Here is a 19,751-nt window from a genome sequence, read left to right as displayed (position 1 = left end):
ATAACGTATGAGTATTAATAGGTCGATGGACAGATAATAAACGAAGATAACTGTATTTGCTGAAAAAGATCTTTTAAATCGATATTATATCTTTAATCGATAAAATCAAAACTGTTATCTATTAAACCGATTTAACAATGAAACGATAAGAAGTATATCAAAGTATAAGTATATAAAATAGGTATTATAATTATTTTTATTACATTAAACTCTCTGCTTCTCCCTTTGAGGAGAAGGTTTGGAGCATATTCCACCACGCTGCTCCAATGCGGGTTGGCGGAATACACATGTGGCAGAATTTCATTGAAATTAGACACATGCAGGTTTCCTCACGATGTTTTCCTTCGCCACCGAGCACGAGATGAATAATAAACACAAATTAAGCACATGTAAATTCAGTGGTGCCTGCCTGGGTTTGAACCCGAAATCATCGGTTAAGATGCACGCGTTCTAACCACTGGGCCATCTCGGCACTAATTATATTAATATTATTAATATAATTATTTATATTATTATTATTAATATAATAATTAATATTTAAAGACTTTCATCACTGTTAGCCGATTTTTCGTAACTTTACCGATTTAGATACGATGTTTGAGTTATCACAAAGAAGCACATAAAATTATGTTCTTTGAAAATAATCGCGCCAATTTTTATTTAAAAATACATTTGAACATACAAAACAGCACATTTCTCATAATATTAGAATTCTCTCCGTATGAAAAAAGTATATTTAATATCACATAAGAATAGCCCTGTCGATATAAGCGCAATTGTTTTCTTTGTGAAATCAGAACATTGTATTGAAATGCGTATCCAATCAACTCCCTCCCAATAACAACGTAAGAATTGTCTGAATACAAATTTATATATCGATGATAACGGATGATGTACATATTTACGAATGAATGAATTCGGAGAGTTGATTGGTCGTATTACGAAATCAAAATATAATTTTGATATATTTTACGAAGTTATGTACATGTAATTTGAAAATAACACTGGTTCAGAATTTAGATTTTACTTCGTAAATCCGGCCCGAAACTGAGTATCTATTTATAATCGATAAATACATACAATACTATTTATGTATGCTGTATGAAAAATTAACATTGCCGTTTCATAAATTCGAATCATTTGTAAAAAATACATTGATAATTTATTAAAACATTATTGAAAAATAATTAACATTTAAACATAAAATAACATATGTTTGATTCGTCACATGTTTTCAACGTCACCACATTTATGAACACGTTCTAATATTGTTGTACAGATTTTATATCAGTATCACTATTCTCTAACTCGAAACTCGCCGCAGCACACGAGCGTGAAATGTTAGAATGTGATATGCGACATCGACTATAGTTATTATAAATTCTATAGGATACACGTATCAAAATGGCGTACTGTAAGTCGGTTGTCAACATTTCGCAAGTGAGATACAAAGTGACTTATTACAGAATCGCTATGCATTTTGGACATCGGAGCTACTTTTCAAGGCGTGTAACTTTCCTAATACATTTAATGTCAGACAAAAATTTATGACTAAAATTTATTACAGTTTGACAACGTTTTATAAAATTTTGCAAGTGCAGTGTGGCATCACCTTAACACTAAATATAATTACTAAAAGAATAAATGAACCACTGGTAATAAAACACGGTACGTTTTATATTTATTAAAATGAAAGTAGCACAATAATTTTCTCAAGGAACCGAACCAGATTATATAATTTATTAGCATTCATAAGAATAATTTAATGACAGATTTTGTTCACTTACAAAGAATTAATTGCCTTTTATTTTAATTAATTATTTATTGTGCAATACAAAAAAAAAAATGTTTTATTTTTGTTGTATTTTTTCTTCATTAATCTCAGCAATACTTCTTATAAGGATAACCTTAACTCAACAAAACGCATCGATAATTAATTTAATTCTACTATCGTTATGAACTTTTCGCAATCGAATCGAAATGTAATCGTTGACCTTAATCGTTCCCTATTCCATTACGCAACGATCCAGTTGCGGTTCGGTCGAAGTTGGATCGGAAATGTATCGTAACCGTTATAACTTAGCACAATTATGATATGAAGCTATTCATTGATTTTTATTTAATTTAAGGATACCGTTTTTTGTCCAGACTGTATATTGTTCTTGCTTTGAGACTTCGATACGGACATATTCCATTAAATAGTTTTGCATTCCTAATGGCAAAAAATGACACACCTAATTGCACGGAGTGCCATAAAGTAGAAGACGCTTATCATGTCATGGTGGAGTGTGTCCGGAACGAAGTTGAAAGGTCTCTTATGAAATTTAAAAATGGAATAAATTTACATGAGGTTGGAAAATGTAACAGTATTTTGGCTTTACCTCAATCGGAGGAGGCACAAATGTTGTATAGACTTGTTTTATTAGCTATTAAGCGAAGATAATTTTGCATGATGTAATAAGACTGTGTATGTTCCAATGAGGGTGGCGTGATCATATTTGATCAAACCCTCTATAATAAAGGAAGATTTAAAAAAAAAAGAAAGGATACCGTTTGTTTTAAAAATAAATAAGTATTACCTTAATAAACAAGGTAAGTCATTGCCTTGACAATTAGGAGCTGTGAATATGTGTGCGATGGGTTTTGTAACATCGTCGTATATGCCAGAATTTCATCCGACAAATGCAGCTTTACCAACATTGTTTGCGTTCAAAGCCGAGCGTAAGATGAATCGTACACAGAAAATTAGCACATGTAGCTCAGACGACATTTCTCTTATTTGAACTTGCGACTTACTTAAGACCTAGAATTTTTATAACAACGGAAAAACCTCAATAGTAGAATTAGTAGTCAACTATTACGCTTGAATGGTTCAATCCTCTCTCTGCTGCAAATATTCATTAGTTTTAGGAGTTCTTATTTCTATTAAGCTTCATTTTTTTAAGTAGGTTTATTATAATAGGTATTTAATGAGGTAATTTCTACGTAAGAGTGAGAGTTTAAATCACATAAAGTAAAAGTGAAAATTAATATTATAGCCTGTACATTTCCCACTGGTGCTTTTAGACTCCTTCTGAAAAAAAATTGAGAAGGTGCTGCTCTCTAGCATGCTGATGCAATGTGAGTTGGATACAGCCCACGCACGGGTCTCACGATGTTCTCCTTCACCGTCGAACACGTCAGCTATTTTGAAATAATGATAATGTATCTTAAGTGTTTTTTTACATACATTCAAAGAAAACAAGGGTGCTGCACCCTAACCTAGGTAACATGTATCTATAATAGAATAGGAGTTATTGCCATGTAAAAATATATATATATATATATAAATTTGCAATCACAAATATTTTATCTCAATTCATACTCAATACTCTAATTTTGTAAGTAATCAAGATTTGAATACTTATAAAATAATTTGTCGACCCACGTATATACGAGTAAAATTCGTACAAAGTTGCACCAGCCTACATTCCACCTATAAAGTTCAAAATTCCAAAAACCTTACTTAACGGTTGCGAATGTTTCTTTTGTTTTTCTGCTTTTTAGACTCTGTTTTGATTGCGCGTTGATTTTCAGTCAGCTCAAACGATTTTATAAGAACAGACTAAAGCATATACAGCAGTTTTATTTATAATAAAAATAATCATCGCGGCGACTTTAAAATACCATACAGTATACCAATTTTATTGATTCTCCGTTTAAAGGAGCTCGATCAGCGTCGCGCTATACGGGTGATATCTCATGAATTTCAATGTAAACGCCGTAAGCTACATTTTCTTCGGTATACTCGTATTTATTTTGTGGAACATTATCTTTGAAGTACAATACTTAAAACTTATTGATATCATATTCTACTTTTTCAATTGATGAAAAAAAAATAATTGCCGCAACATAATAGATTTTTCTTCTCTTGATAGGTGTGGAGGTTATTCCACCAGAGGTTGGAACGTATGCATCTGTACTGATGATTTTGAGTTCGAACCCATTCATCTCGTGCTTTGCGTCGAAGGAAAACATAACCTACATATAACTCTGTTACATAATATGTACCAAACAACTTGCATTCCCTTCAAATGTCAGCAATGGGACATTTACTGACTAATTTCTAAACGAGATCCAGCAATTATTCAGTCTATTCATTATTTTCAAGATTCTGAAAGAGAATAGGCGTAAAATTCGTTTATACACATGTGGCTGAATTTCTTCGGGATAAATTATGCAGGTTTCCTCGAGCTATTTTTATCCTCCACCAAGGCGATTTATAAAACCAAATTAAGCATAGTAAAAATATTGATACTTCAGTTCATCGCAATTTTCGGCATCAATACAGAAATTCCTTTATATGAAACGAAGATAATTAATCTACCTAAACAGTTTTAGTTGTGTGTTGGTTAGATGTGACGTTTTAAGTATATTTTCGGTTACTTCTTCTTCTTCGTTTTATACAATAATTAATTCCGCTATTACTGATACATATCACTATAACATTTCAATGCTATGCTATTATATAATTAAAATTCCTGATAAAAATAACCAAGGTAAATATTACCGGAGGAGATATATGCTTATATGCCATCGTCATTAATTACCTATTGTAATAATTAACACAATTAAACCTTTTTTAATAAACTATGACGAGAGTAGTTCATTCAATTTTATAATTTATAATTTATCATTGTGTTTATATAAAATTTTCAATAGATTTAGGCGAATTAAAAAAAGAATATATATATCTGCTATAGCAGAAGATCATATGAGTAAAAGAGATAGAGAGCGCTAGTGAGTCCCTTGTCTCCTAATGCATATGCTGAGGAAACTAAAGAAGAAAAACGATTCAAGTTCAATGTTATGGTGTCTTCAATGGTGAGACAATGCTGATATCACTAATTGCTTAACCCCCATAATTTACAATTGACGAAGATATAAAATGATATACGTACGAAAATTTGAATTCTAGATCCAAAAAAATTCGCTCGTAGGCCACCATTACGCGAGCAGTTCATTTGTTAACATTTTTAGGACTACCTTCAAACAATAAAGATTACAATAAAGAAATCGGTTCCCTATCGACGGAGATACGACAACATACAAATCCACAAGTTTGCCACCCCTATTTCATATTTAGGGTTGAAATTACTTTTTGTTCGACAAAAAATCCATTACGAAGTATTCCTGATAGCTTATCTCCGAAAGAGCTTAATTTAAACAAAAATGATTGGGGCTCAATGTTTCCTTGGCTCTCAAATTGAAAACGGAAAATATTCGTTACGTGGAAATGCCTACAAAATATAATACTTAATTCGAAGAAGAAAAAACTAGATCTGTGTGTACTGTTCTGTGTTTACCCAACGAAATGAAGTTCAAATTTTGCGTATGATGAGTATTCGTATTATTTTTAAAAAGTACTCTTAAAAGTGATTTTATACATACTTTTGAAAACTTCTCATTTGAAAGATAGCAGGCAATGTTAAATGAAAAAATTGATTGTACGAATTGCGTTTGAAATGGATCTTGGTTTGAAATTAATATATATAAATTACCAGCGACCCGCCCCGGCTTCGCGCGGGTGCAATGCCGATACTAAATATACTACAGAATGTCGTACAACGTTCACAGTTTTTCAGTCGTGAGACAATACAAGCCGCTATGTTCCTGCGTTTTTAATCTGTAATATCTTCGAAAATTTTTATTTAAATTACATGCTGCAAAGGACCATATAAGTCTATATTAAATGCACAATGTTTTTAAGCTTCTTAATTGGATAATGTATGATTAATGCTGTATTGCTAAAAATCGCTTCGAAAATAAGCCATTATTTCTCATAAAAAGTAAAAGATAAAAAATAATTATTGTGAGTTATCCCTAAGAGACAGACATATACAATCACGGACTATTTTGGAGACCTTTTTAATATGTACGATACCCTAGTACATTATTTAGAGTTCTACTATATTATACATACATTAGATATACATATAAAACTTGCTTTTGAATCAATATATCTTTTAAAAAACCGCATCAAAATCCATTGTGTAATTTTAAAGATCTAAGTATACATATATAGACAGCGTTAAGCTACTTTGTTTTATACTATGTAATGATACCAAATCCCTTTATCATACTTCTTTCACGTCGACTTTCAACGCATCACTCAGTAATTTAATTTTTTTTGAAATAGCAACTTTAACAGGTGAATTGGGAAGTGTAACTTTGTATGTATTTTACTCGTACGAAGTCAGGACAAACAGCTAGTTTTCTCTAAGTTTAAGTCACGTGCACGATCGTGAAATTATTTTTCTCATATTGTCTTTTGTTGTTGGTCCAATGACATCGGAATAACTTTAAAGAAGACAAATGTATACATATACACTAGAACGGACCGCCGGTGAAACTTCGCGTACATTCATAAGATTTTTTAGGAATTTCTAAAAATATACCAAGTGTTATTTTGACTTCATTCCATTATAAACTGCACGTCACTCATCTACATTTGGCGCCAAAATTATGAAACTTTATTTAAAACAAATTATTAATGTCTAATAGGATAAATTATTTAAGTTAGAATATGAGTCCGTCGATGACAATTTAGTTTAATTTTGTTTACGTTGTCAATTTTTTTTTATAATGTTTTCCGCTCTCTAAAATTAATAATTTTTTAAACTGTAACAATTCAGCTAATTGCAATCAATAATCCTCTTATATATTTAATAATTATTCTGCACATCTACGGCTGGAGCTCTTCAAAATGACACCATAATCTATAGACATATAAATTTAAGTAAAAGTCAATATGTTTTCTTAGTAGTGTTGTTAGTGTTATAAATTAAACAATTATAATAACAAAATAACAAGCTAGTATTATAATATTATTTAAAAATTTAAATTATTATTTTCAGTAAATGAACGATTACAATTTTCAATAAAATGGCGATATAATGAGAATTCTGTTATGCTGTGATTAAACTTCAATTGAACACATTGTTACATTTATTAATTTAAATATATAATTGAAGTAGTTTACGGTGAAATTGATAAACATAAATTCTATTGGTACCGCGCAAGTGATTTCACAATACCAGCCAATATCACGGAGGGCATGAATTTTGTTGACAGGTGCCCGAGTAGGGCGGATTCAATTTGTGCATAATATCCAATTTAGACCCGACAGCTTTGACGAGTGCCCAACATATTGAAGTATCACAGGGGATATCTATATTTACATTTTAACGATTATCATACAAAAGAAAGCTTATTAATTTCACGTGTCGTATTTGATCTACACGGCGTTTCGAATTATATAATTCATATTAAAAAAAAAAATCGCTTATATTTATAAATGATAAATATAATTTGAATGTAGAACACTTTATTTTTGCTTAATTTATTATTATTTTTTAGGTTACATAATATCATATGCGTCAATTCATTCGTATTTTGAGCCTCAAAAACCCACATAGGGCTAATAAATCAATCCTGAAAATCTATTAAAGCACGCCAGAAAGGTCAACGTCTTATTATTTATTTTGTAATATAGGTACAGCACTGATTTAAAATAAATAGTTTATAAGAGTCAATTATAACAATAAGCGAAAATGTTGTGTTTTAATGTGTATTCGCTTTAGTTGCTCCACTTTGATGTTCCGCGCTCTCCGTCTTCTTTTTGTTTCATAATCTGATATCGTCGTGACTTTTGCTTTTGGCGAGACTATGTTAAAAGCGATTTTTGTTTCTCTAATTTAGCAATATAAAAAGCATTAATTTTATCAGAGAAATGTATGCCAAGGTAACCGATAACCGGTCTAAAAATATTTTCAGTAACTAAAATATTATTCTCTGCATCATCCATCGATCAATTATTCATTATATTATTTTCTGCATAAACTCCTATAACCTTACCATACTTTGCTCTCCCAAATAACACAAATAGCTGTACAATGTTTTATGAACTAAATAAATTATTTCTTAAGACTGCTGAGCGTGAGCGCTAGAAAATATTCAGCAGTTTACCTATACATTTCTGAAGCCAAGCACCGTTTTATGAAGCCGTGACAACTAGGTATACGAGCTGTATATTTACGGATAACTATACTTTTTTTAAAGAATAGTATTATTTTATAGAATTATTAATATTCCTATTTACCCTTACGATTAAACTTAACGTGTGTGCTAGAAGTGGTGACAAGAATAGCCCTATATAAGTTGAAAATACTTTGGATGTAACCGGTGCAATTAAATAATAACGTTACACGAACATATTGCAAAAAAATATCAGAATAATATAAACAGAACAAGATCAAAATTTATTTTATTTATTTAGAATATAAAAATAACATATCTATAACATATTTAAGATAAATTTCATCTTTGTATAACTTGGTAATATCAATATTCTGCTAATCCTTTTAAACCAAACTTATAATAATTCTTCTAATCAACACTAAGCGCTCTAAAAGTACCAGGCATTCCGGCGTAGTGCTCATTGAAACTGTCTCTTCGTCTGAAAGTTTCGTCTGTACCCGCGTTATTCATTTCTCGTATATACTTCAAGTGTTCCTCTGACGATAGAACGTCCAACCATTCATCTGGAAAATTAAAATAATCTTTATAAGCTTATACAAATACTTAACTTCTAGCTTCAGATTCTAAAGCTTTTAGTCGTTTTTAGTTTTGTTTTTGTATTGTATTGATGCGATGATACTTTAATCACATAGGTACATACTTTGTAAATCATTTAAACAGCGTTCTTCTCCACCATAATCTTTCGGTAATATTTCATTCGGAATGTAATCATGGATTTCTTCGACATTGTTGAGAATATTTATTCTAACCGCGATCTTTGCACTAAGAACTTGTTTTAAAATCGCCATGAGACTGTTGACGAACTTTGATGCACTTATAATATAAATAGCTTTGATTCTCATTCCATAACCTTGCTGAAAATTAAGAATAAAATTTAGTTAACATATAAATAATATTATTTTATACTGATAAATGCAATTTATAAATGCGAAAGTAACTCCGTCTGATACTCCTTCACGATCAAATCACTGAACTAAATTTGATGAGATTTGGTGTGAAGAAATCTATCTACTTATACCTAAAATGTAATTAACAACCCTGAAAACAAAATCGAAAGTGCTGGCGATAACTATTACATTATAAATTGCTTAAGTAGACTATCTTTATCGTCTAATTTGAAAAAAATTTATACAATTAAAATAGTTACAATGAAAATCGACAGGGCTTGTTTCAATTCAACAAGATTCACTTTTGACACAAGATCCGTAATATTTGTTTCAGAATAATCTAGAATAAAAATCATTCCGGCCGCATAGTCGTGTATCTTGAGATATTCGGCTAGCTGTAAATAAAAATTATGAATTCAGTTTAGTCGTTAAGCTTCTTTTTGATGTAATAGGTAGGCGGACCGGCAAAAGGGCACCTGATGCTAGGTCATCACCGCCCATAGACATTGACGCTGTTAGAAATATTAACCTTCTCTTACAACGCTAATACGCCTTGGGAACTAAGATGTTATGTCCATTGTGCCTGTAGTTACACTGGTACACATACCCTTGAAATCGGAACACAACAATACCAAGTATTGCTGCTTGGCGGCAGAATATCTGATGAGTGGGTGGTACCTACCCAGACGAGTTTGCACAAAGACCTACCACTAAGTGAGCTACTACGTACTATGTAACATTTTTTTTCTTGTAAGTGGCTTCTATTAGAGAAAACAGAACTCGTCACGTGAGATTAAACCGTTAAAGCAACCTTTCTTGCTCTTTTCTGTCTTCCCGTCTCTTTCAAGTATTATATATATTACTAGCGAACCGCCCCAGCTTCGCAAGGGTGCAATGCTGATACTAAATTTACTACAGAATGTCTTACAGCGATCACAGTTTTTCAGTCATTAGACAATACAGACCGCTATGTCCCTGCGTTTTAAATCTGTAATATCTTTTAAAATATTCATTTAAATAACATGCTGTAAAGGGCCATATTGGTCTATATAAAATGCACAATGTATTTGAAGTACTTAATTCGATAAAGATTAATGCTGTATTGCTTAAAATCGCTTTGAAAATAAGCCAATTTTTCTCGTAAATAGTAAAGGATGAAAAATTGGTTATTGTGGGTTATCCCTAAGAGATAGAAATATACGCGCGGACTTTTTTGAAGACCTTTTTAAGGTTTGTTTTTTAATTTTAAAGATCTAAGCACACATAGGACAACGGTAAGCGACTTTGTTTTATGCTATTTAATGATTTTAATTTATATTTTGTTATAGTTATTAATTCACACGTAATTTAGAATATATTCTTTTTTATGATGTCGGTACGAGCAAATGGGTCAAGTGATGGTAAGTGGTCACCACCGCCCATAGACAATGGCGTTGTAAGAAATATTAACCATTCCTTACATCACCATTGCGCCACCAACCTTGGGAACTAAGATGTTACGTCCCTTGTGCCTGTAGTTACACTGGCTCACTCACCCTTCAAACCGGAACACAACAATAATGAGTACTGCGGCTTGGCGGTAGAATATCTGATGAGTGGGTGGTACTTACCCAGACGGGCTTGCACAAAGGACTACCACCAAATAAAAGTAAATAACGTTTTTATTCAATACATGATATATAGCGAGATCAACTTTGCTCCAACTGGATAACATGCGACACCTCTTTAACCGCTTGAGTTTGATTTATTTTATACTAAGACGTTTTGTCTGTCAGTTCTGTAGAATTTCAAGGTAAATTCAATCAATTCGTGATTGTAAGACAGATTGTAAATTAAATGTTTTTCATGTTTATTGTAAGTATAGATTTATACATAGGATTATTTCAACTTTAAGTATTAAGGGGAAAGCTATTTCTTAATAGAATCACGATCCTATCATATTGTAACCACAAATGCATTATTTCAAACACCCTGTATTGTCAGCAACATTATTGATATAAAAATATTTTTTGTTGTATTTCACATTACTTGGTAACAGGGCTTCGTGCAAGCCCGTCGTGGTAGACTCCGCCCACTTGTCAGATATTATGCCAGCAATAATAATTAGTCTCGTTGTGCTTGAATTGTGAGTGAGCCCATGTAATTGTAGGCACGAGAAGCACAGCATCTTTGATTCCAAGCTTGGTGGCACATTGGTATGATGTAAGATTTAAGTACTCTAATTTAATTAGTTTGAAAATTTTAATAGATGAAATTATTCACATCAAATTATTTCATTAATTGCTTATATAACAAGCTTTTATATCATATAAATTGTGTCAAATGTGTCAATTTTAAATGCTGTTATAGTTTTAGTGTATTAAAATAAAAGCTTGCTTTCAAAAAGTTTTTTAAATTTATTTATTTTTTACTCTTTAGTAAATAAACTATTTCGTATTCGTATTCTCAGTAAGTACCTTCATTTGATACCCATATTATAGGCAAGCAATAAAAACTTACTCCACCATATTGGTTTACAGTGATGTCACTTTATTTTTTTACTAATTCTCAGTAAGCCCTTTCATTTGATATCCATATTGTAGGAATGAATAAAAAAAAAACCGCCATCTTGGATGTTCCGCCATGCAGGATTTAGAATGACAAACAACAATACACAACACACACACAACAATAACAATGCATTATCATCCTGAACGTGTATTCAAAATGTCAGCTCGATTGGTTAAATATATCTGCTTCAAAATTGAGTTTCAAGCTTTAGTAATCCGCCATATTTAATTAAGAGTTATGTCACATTATTTTTCGAGTTAATTTTAGCAAGCCCTTTTATTTGATATCCATGTTATAGGAGTGCATTAAAAATAATTGGTCCGCTATCTTCAGTACGCCGCCATATTAGGTTTAGAATGACGTCACACAGTCAATCGGTTAAAGATATTTGCTTCTAAATTGAGTTGCAAGATTGCATGTTAAATAAAAGCTTGCAATATAAAGTGATCACTATATCTAATGTTCTCATGGTCACCCACATTCGTGCCTTGAAGTACAAATTATAGATTCTGGTTCTAAAAGCCTTTTTATCCGTATGTAAATTCTGAACAAAAACACAGCGTCATCTATCGAAAACTAGATATATCTAGTTCGTTTTTTGGCCTTAATAATCATCTAGGCGATAAAAGTAGTAAAAAATAACTTACAATAATATTCCTTCTATAGTAGTCCATGACTTGTGAATTTTTAATTGTGCTAATATCAAAAAGCTTGCTTATAGCTACCCTATAGTAATCATCTGTTAATTTCGGAAGCGGGAATAGGTAGCTGAAAGTAGAAAACGTTAATATTAAACACAATATCTAGAAATATAGTCGTATTGTCTATGACTTGGTTTGAGATATTAAAATTAGTACTTTCTATAAGGAAAAACTAATATCCCTATTTATCGCTCCAGTTAAGTTCAAAGCTTTACTAGGAGTGTGGACGACAATACTTCAAGGAATCAGGACCGAAATTCTGACTTTTTATATTGCTTGGCGGCCTACGCTGATTGCGCATTTTGAGTAAATATTTTGCAATTAAATAATCCCATTTGCGTATTAGTAGCTAATCCCAGCACCCGTCAATCAATATTGTTATGGATTTAATGTGTACAAATCTATACTATACCCTGTTCAAGTTAGCTTGATCTTTTTGACAGACGGGCTAGTGATGAGAAACAGAAAATATAATAAATTAGAATTATTTTTTTTTAACTTATTTTTCTAAAAAGAGTTATACCAGCTAAAGAGACCAGAACCACTAGCCAAAGAGATCCCAACCAAAGGGACCCCCGTTCGTAACAATAACTTAACAATGATCTTTAATGAGGATTTTTGTAATCGATATTTGTAGCAGTTACTGCCTGTTATTCAGTCCCTACCGTCCGACCGATGTAACATTGTACAAGCGTTTATTATTTTCAGTGTTGCTATTTAAATTTTACTTTGTAGCAATAATATATAATAGAAACAGTCTTAAAATTTCAAAAAGATCAAGCTATCTTGTACAGGGTATAATATTGTAAATGCGAAAGTAACCTCAGTGGTGCTATTACGGTTAGAGCCTAGCAACTGTTGCTATCAAACATTTGTTGCGGATTGATATCAAATCAAAAGAAATTTAATCAAAAAAATATAAATCAATATTATATTATTATATTATGGACCTATGTACCAGCATACTCCATAATACTGATTTATCGACTGCAACATTTATAAATGGTCCGGTCTGTTTGTCTGTTGGCCTTTCACGGCAAAACCATTGAACTGAATTTGATGAAATTTGGTATGAAGCTTGAGCCAAATGGAGGGGCATAGGCTACTTTTTTATACCTTACAGCTAAAGACCAACCCTTAAAACGGGAGCGAAACCACCAACGACAACTGGTCGTAAACATATTCATACGTACGCAACTTCGTTCAAGGATTCGAAATCGACTTTAATGTTGTAATCTCCAAAGAACTGCGGTAATAACGTCCTCATCGTGCAGATCCTATCGATCTGGGATTTTGCTCGTTCCATGGATCCTTTACACGTTATAATACTGGTTTCGTAATAATATGGTGCTGTGGAAGGAATAATTTTGATGTTTTTAGCGACAGATATTCCTCTTAAATTACACAATAAATTGATTAATGATGATTCAAGTTACTTATAATCTCAGTCAGCCTTTAAAATTTCAGTACTGTTATCTAAACGAAGACAATGCTGAATCTGAAGAGATGTTTTTGGGAATGTGCAAATCTCTGGAACTATCGATTGGGTTAGAAAAAAACTTTTTCCATTTTATTGACTTTTAACAACAACACATTGAATATTGTCTACCAAAGATGTCTAGATGCCGTTAAGTCAATCATTTTTACCGTGCAGTTGACCGTAATCAATGAAGCTTCAATTAATAAGCAAGTCAATAAAACACGTCAGTACGAATAGATACTCGTGAGCGCATACGTACGGACATTGTTCTAAATAAAGTAGTCATAAAACATTTTTTATTAGTAAAACAGGTAAGCAGATTGGCAAATTCGCCAGCTGATTGTAAGTGGTCACCACCGCCCAAAAAAGTTGGCGCCGTAAGAAATAGTAACAATTCCTTACATTAACAATGCACCCACAATCGTGGGAAATAAGATGTTCTATTTTCTTGTACTAGGTCACTCAACCTTCAAACCAAAGTAAACAATGCTAAGTATTGATGTTTGGCGATAGAATAGTGATGAGTAGAAGCTATTTGTCCAGACAAACTGTCCGAAAACTACCACCAGACGAGATAAGAATTTAAATTAGTATTTAAAAAAATCTAATCAGGGAAAACATACAATTATGGAAGTAATAATAAAAGAAAAACATTATGATTACGTGATCAAGACTCGTTTCGTAATTAAATTCAACAAAATAAATAAAATAATTCATTTATAGTGTACAAAAACTAAATCTTGCGAATTAAAGACGTACATGATGGAAAATATTTTTGTAACATGAAATTAATTTTGATTTTTAATATATTTTTTGGTCTTAAAATGAATGTCGTTTTAATGTCAGAAGCAGACATTTTTTTGTTTAAAACTTTTTATCATTAATATAGAGGTCAGAAAGAGATAACGCGAACGCATACACTTCCAGTTACTGTACTGGGAGTTGTTATTGAGATTTTCTAGATAGAAAACATAATATCTTTCCGTTGGCAATCACCAACTGTTAGTAAGTACAAGTAAATCGCAACGGAAATATTAATAAAATTACACCTAGCATAAAAATTCTGCATAGAGATACATTTTGCCTCCTTAGTGCATCTTGAGATGATAATTTACTAGTGGTAGTGCCACACTGCATACTTTCGGGTTGCAGCCGAATAGGCTGGCACGCCAGGGGAAGTACCACTCTCTCACTTAAAACCGGCGTAAAGTGGTAGCTCTGCTATTGCGTTTCGTCCGGTATGTGAGAGTCCCGGAGGCCCGATCCCGCTCCCCCCCAAAACATAATGGTTGTGCAGAATTTGGTTTTATTACCCCAGGAGGGTACCATCAGCGACTGCGGTGGAAGATCCCTCTCTGGGCATCCATGCTCAGGACTTACACCACCTGAGCAGGGGTGCCCAGGCTGCCCTCCGAATTCTTTTATTTTGCGCTCGCCACTGTTCGGGGCGTTTACGTCAGAGATGATATCAGCTCCTCGACGCCTCGGCGGCCTTGAAGGGCAGGACCTATCGATTATTTGGCTGCGTGTAGATTGCGACAATCATCCGCGAATCTATGCGTGCCATTATAGGTCCCATAGCCGTAAAACCGACCGACTGGTTGAGAACGTCCTACAACGGCTACAGATTCCGTGCAGATAGCAGATCCCATCCGCAGAGATCGTAGTTCTTGACGATTTTAATGCCCACCATGCCGAATGGCTTGGATCGCGCCCTACCGATCATGCGGGTAGATCTGTTCTCGACTTCGCTTTCGCATATGATTTGACACAACTAGTCACCTCGCCAACGTGAATACCAGACGTGGAGGATCATACACCTTCCCTGTTGGACCTTTTGCTGACTTCCCATCCGGATGGCTACCAGGTTATCGTCGATCCCCCTCTGGGCTCGTCGAACCACTGTCTCGTCCGAAGTACAGTGCCGGTTGCGCGGTACTCACAACCTCGTTTCGTGGGCTGCCGCCGAGTGTGGCACTACAAGTCAGCATATCGGGATGGTATGCAGTCCTTCTTTGCATCCTACCAATGGTGGCAGGTTTGTTTCGCCGGATGATTCGAGCGTTGTTGCTAACTCTGTCACCGATGTGGTACTTCAGGGTATGGAACTATTCATTCCGTATTCTGCGGTCCCCATCGGTGGCAAGTCTCAGCCCTGGTTTGGTTGTTTATTTTTTATTTTTTTATTTTATTTATTTTAAGGACCACTAGTAGCTACTATATGTTTTAATGATAAATGTAACACAATTAAATGAAAATAGTTAACATGTGAAGCTTTTTAAAGTAGCCACAACAATTACAATATTTGTTTTAAAAATACATTAACACATAATTATAGCAACATGAGTAGAAAGATTTAAAAAAAAAAAGTTAAAATTGATAAAAATTAACGACATAATAAAAATTAAACATGCACTTAATAAAATTAAAATTAAAAACACAAATAATTTGATTTGATATAGGTACAAATTAAAATTAAATAATTCATTAAATTCAAGTTTAAATTACAAAAAATCACTAAAAATATACAATATAATATAAAATAAAATTAAGAGAGCACAACAAAAAATAGCTATTAAACATTATTTATTATTCCTTTATTATTTATTTGCATCTCTCAACAATTCTAGCGCACGTTTACGATAAATCATGGCAGAGTCATTAAAAATATCTAGATCTTGACTAAAACCATTGTACAACCGAGTTGATCTAGGTATTGGTGCATTATCTCCTAATTTCGTTTTTAATATTCTGACATCAAAAGTACCTAGAAAACTACGAGCATTACGCCTTGGAATACGATAGTATATCTTTTCAAGTAAGTGAGTACAGTCAATCTCGTTACGAATTATCTTAAATAGGAAAGAAAGATCTAATAATCGTCTGCGTACAGAGAGATTATCCATGTTAAAATCTTTCAAGAGATTGCTGTAATTTTTATTACATTTATTGTATGAGAATTTTTTGTTCCTGGATAGATGATATACAAATCGCTTCTGTAATCTCTCTATACGCAGACGATGTACACTGTAACAAGGATTCCACACTACACTACCGTACTCCAGAACACTACGGACGTAAGCGTTATAGATTAATTTTTTCGTGTTATTCGTGAAGTGTTTACCGTTTCTCATTAAAAATCCTAACGTTTTGGAACTTTTCGCAATTATTTTATTGAAGTGCGGGACAAAAGTAAGCTTGTCATCAAAAATGACACCTAAATCACTCATTTCAAAAATTTCCTCCAACTTGATGTTATCAATGCTATATATTGTTTCGATTTTATTGAGCTTGCGTGTAAATTTTATATGCTTGCATTTACTTACGTTTAATTCCATTTTATTTTTTTTACACCAATTATATACAGCATTGATATCCACCTAAAAGAGCTCTGAGTCAGCTAAGTTATTAATTACTTTTGTTAATTTTAAATCGTCCGCAAATAAAAATACTAACGCAACGCAATACTAAAATGGGAACGCTACCAAGACTGGGTTAACGCATCGGCGTCTCGTGATGCGCATTCAGAAAGGAATATAACTCTGCCTCTAGGTCCTTCAAAAACGTGATTGCTAAGGCGAAGACGGAGTACATTGGCAGAATTGGCGAGAGACTGGTGTGCCTCCCTTTAGGAACACGTGCGTTCTGGTCTCTCGCTAAGGCTGTTTTAGGGAATTTCTGACAGCCCTCTTTTCCATTGATCTGATCTTTTAGACTCTCTCTTCGCGGCGAACTCGACTCTGGATGACCGAGGAAAGTCACCACCAACAATCCCGCGGTGTGATACCACGATGCCTGAGGTTAAATTCCGGCAAAGTGCAGTTCGTAAAGCACTTCTTTCCTTGGATATTCATAAGTTGAATGGACCCGATGGCATCCCTCCCATCCATGGATGTGCTACCGAGTCTTGGCGCCGGTCTTAACGCGTCCTTTCTGGCAATCCTATGCATTCGGCATCGTCCCGAACTCCGGGAACACTGCTTAGGTGCATCCGATCCCTAAAAAGGGCAACCGCTCAGACCCGTCCAATTATAGGCCTATAGTCATCACCTCCTTGTTCTCCAAGGTAATGGAGTACGGTTTCCATCGGGGTCACTGCTATGCAGACGTCAGTACCGTAGACACCTAATACACCGGCCGTGCTAATATTTCTCGGGAAAACGTCGAAGAAAACCGGAACAAACTTGTTTCTGAAATCGAGTCTTCGTTAAACAAAGTCTCGAACTGGGGCTGGCTAAACATAGTCCACTTCAACCCCAAAAAGACGCAAGTTTGCGTGTTAACCGCCAAAAAAACACCATTCGTCGTATCTCCACGATTTGACAACAACCCGATAGCCGCCACAGCTAGTATCGGAATACTTGGCGTTGATATTTCGAGCCTTGTTCAGTTCCGCGGTCAATTGGAAGGCAAAGCTAAATTGGCATCAAAAAAGCTCGGTGTGCTCAGCAAGGCAAGACAGTATTTCGCCTAAGACCGTTCCGAGGAATGTTCCGAGGAATTGTTCGGATTAATCCCGGCTGCTGAATTTCACCTTCGGACATCTCGTCAAAATTCCAAATATCACCCGTACCACCTAGTTGTCCGAAAATCCACAACAGTGCGATTTTTAAGACATTTTCTGCCTCGCACAACCACTCTGTGGAACCAGCTTTCGCTTGCGGTTTTTGAACCATCAAGAAAAGAGCGTACTCCTTCCTGAAAGGCCGGCAACGCATCTGCAAGCCCCCCGATGTTGCAGATTTCTATGGGCGGTGGTAGTTACTTTCCATCAGGTGAGCCTCCTGCTCGTTTGCCACATCTGACATAAAAAAAATTGATGAAGGTATAGAGCCTAATCTTAATGGTAAAATTAAAAAAAAATCGCCCAAAATCCACAGATTGAACATCTTAAATTTTCACATAGCGTACATATCTTAAAATCTGCCTATATATTCCAAAATTAATGTAAATTCTGCACGCGAGCCAAATAGTTGTAATTGGTTAGGCTATGAAATTTCCATTTCATAGCCTAACCAATTACAACCAAGCCATCCTTAAAAAAACTGAAGAAAAAGTTCTGATTTTATCTCTTCATGAGTACTCTTGAACTCAAGCTACACTTCCCATTTCATATGTTGCCCTTCTGGCTTTTCCCTCTTCTGTACATAGATAGCATTTCAGACCATTGTTCGCAAATTTTAAAATCAAAATCACAAATGTTACAAAGTCGATAGAGAACTGGAAGGAACAGGTATTCCTAAATAAATTACTTCTGTTATTGACACTATCAAATAAAATCAAGTGTGAAGGAAGCTTTGGTCCATCAGTGACATGCTTTACTTTACTTATAAGTCACAAGGAAATATGTTTGCTAAAAAATTGGATAATTTCCCTGAATAGGTTTATCTTCATTAAACAGATATTCGAATGCCTAATTTGCATTACTAGTCAGTACAGTGGTATTGTTTTCTTCCGGTTTGAATGGTGAGCGTGTCAGTAAATACAAGCATAAGGACCATGACATCATAGTTGGTGACGCATTGGTGATGGGAGAAATGCTTAATATTTTTACTATATACGTGGTGGTGACCACTGACCACCACCAGGAGGCCCATTTACCCGTTTACCACTATATCATATATAAGGTTAAACAAAGTACTAACAAACTACCAATAGTGAAGGTCTAGTACATAAAGTTAGGAATTTTTATTTTTATTGATCACGTCCGTACCAAAATAACGGTTTTTTTTTTCAACTAATTACGTTCTATTGAATATTGTTATACTAGTTGAATTATACTTACTAAAATCCTTCTTTTTGAAATGTTCTTGTTGTTGTACCCAGTCATGTAGGATACTGATGGCCTCCTTCATTTGTCCGGGTTTATCCAGATTGTACTGTTTGCGGATTACCGTCAAAGCATCTTGCTTAAATTCTAGGATCCTGTCTTTGGGTATGGTGTCCATTTTCAGTTTTAAGTAACCACTCGTGTCAACTGCTTCAAATAAACTAACGACTACCAAAGGACACAAATATTAAAATAATCAGGAAAACGCAGTCTACTTCAAGTTT

At 33.9% G+C, this 19,751-nt stretch overlaps 1 protein-coding gene across 1 annotated transcript; it reads right to left on the bottom strand.

The window, feature by feature from the left end:
* Positions 1-8,427: 8,427 nt before the first annotated feature.
* On the bottom strand, positions 8,428-19,645 carry LOC125071966. Its single transcript, XM_047682418.1, has 6 exons — positions 19,483-19,645; positions 13,411-13,567; positions 12,164-12,284; positions 9,227-9,361; positions 8,720-8,933; positions 8,428-8,582 (listed from the first exon to the last, which is right to left on the bottom strand). The coding sequence occupies exons 1-6, from the start codon at positions 19,643-19,645 to the stop codon at positions 8,428-8,430; spliced, it is 945 nt and encodes a 314-aa protein (XP_047538374.1).
* Between the last annotated feature and the right edge of the window lie 106 nt (positions 19,646-19,751).

This window comes from Vanessa atalanta, chromosome 20, assembly GCF_905147765.1.
Source record: "Vanessa atalanta chromosome 20, ilVanAtal1.2, whole genome shotgun sequence".
NCBI classification, from domain to species: Eukaryota; Metazoa; Arthropoda; class Insecta; order Lepidoptera; family Nymphalidae; genus Vanessa; species Vanessa atalanta.
This window is presented reverse-complemented; position numbering and strand designations above follow the sequence as displayed.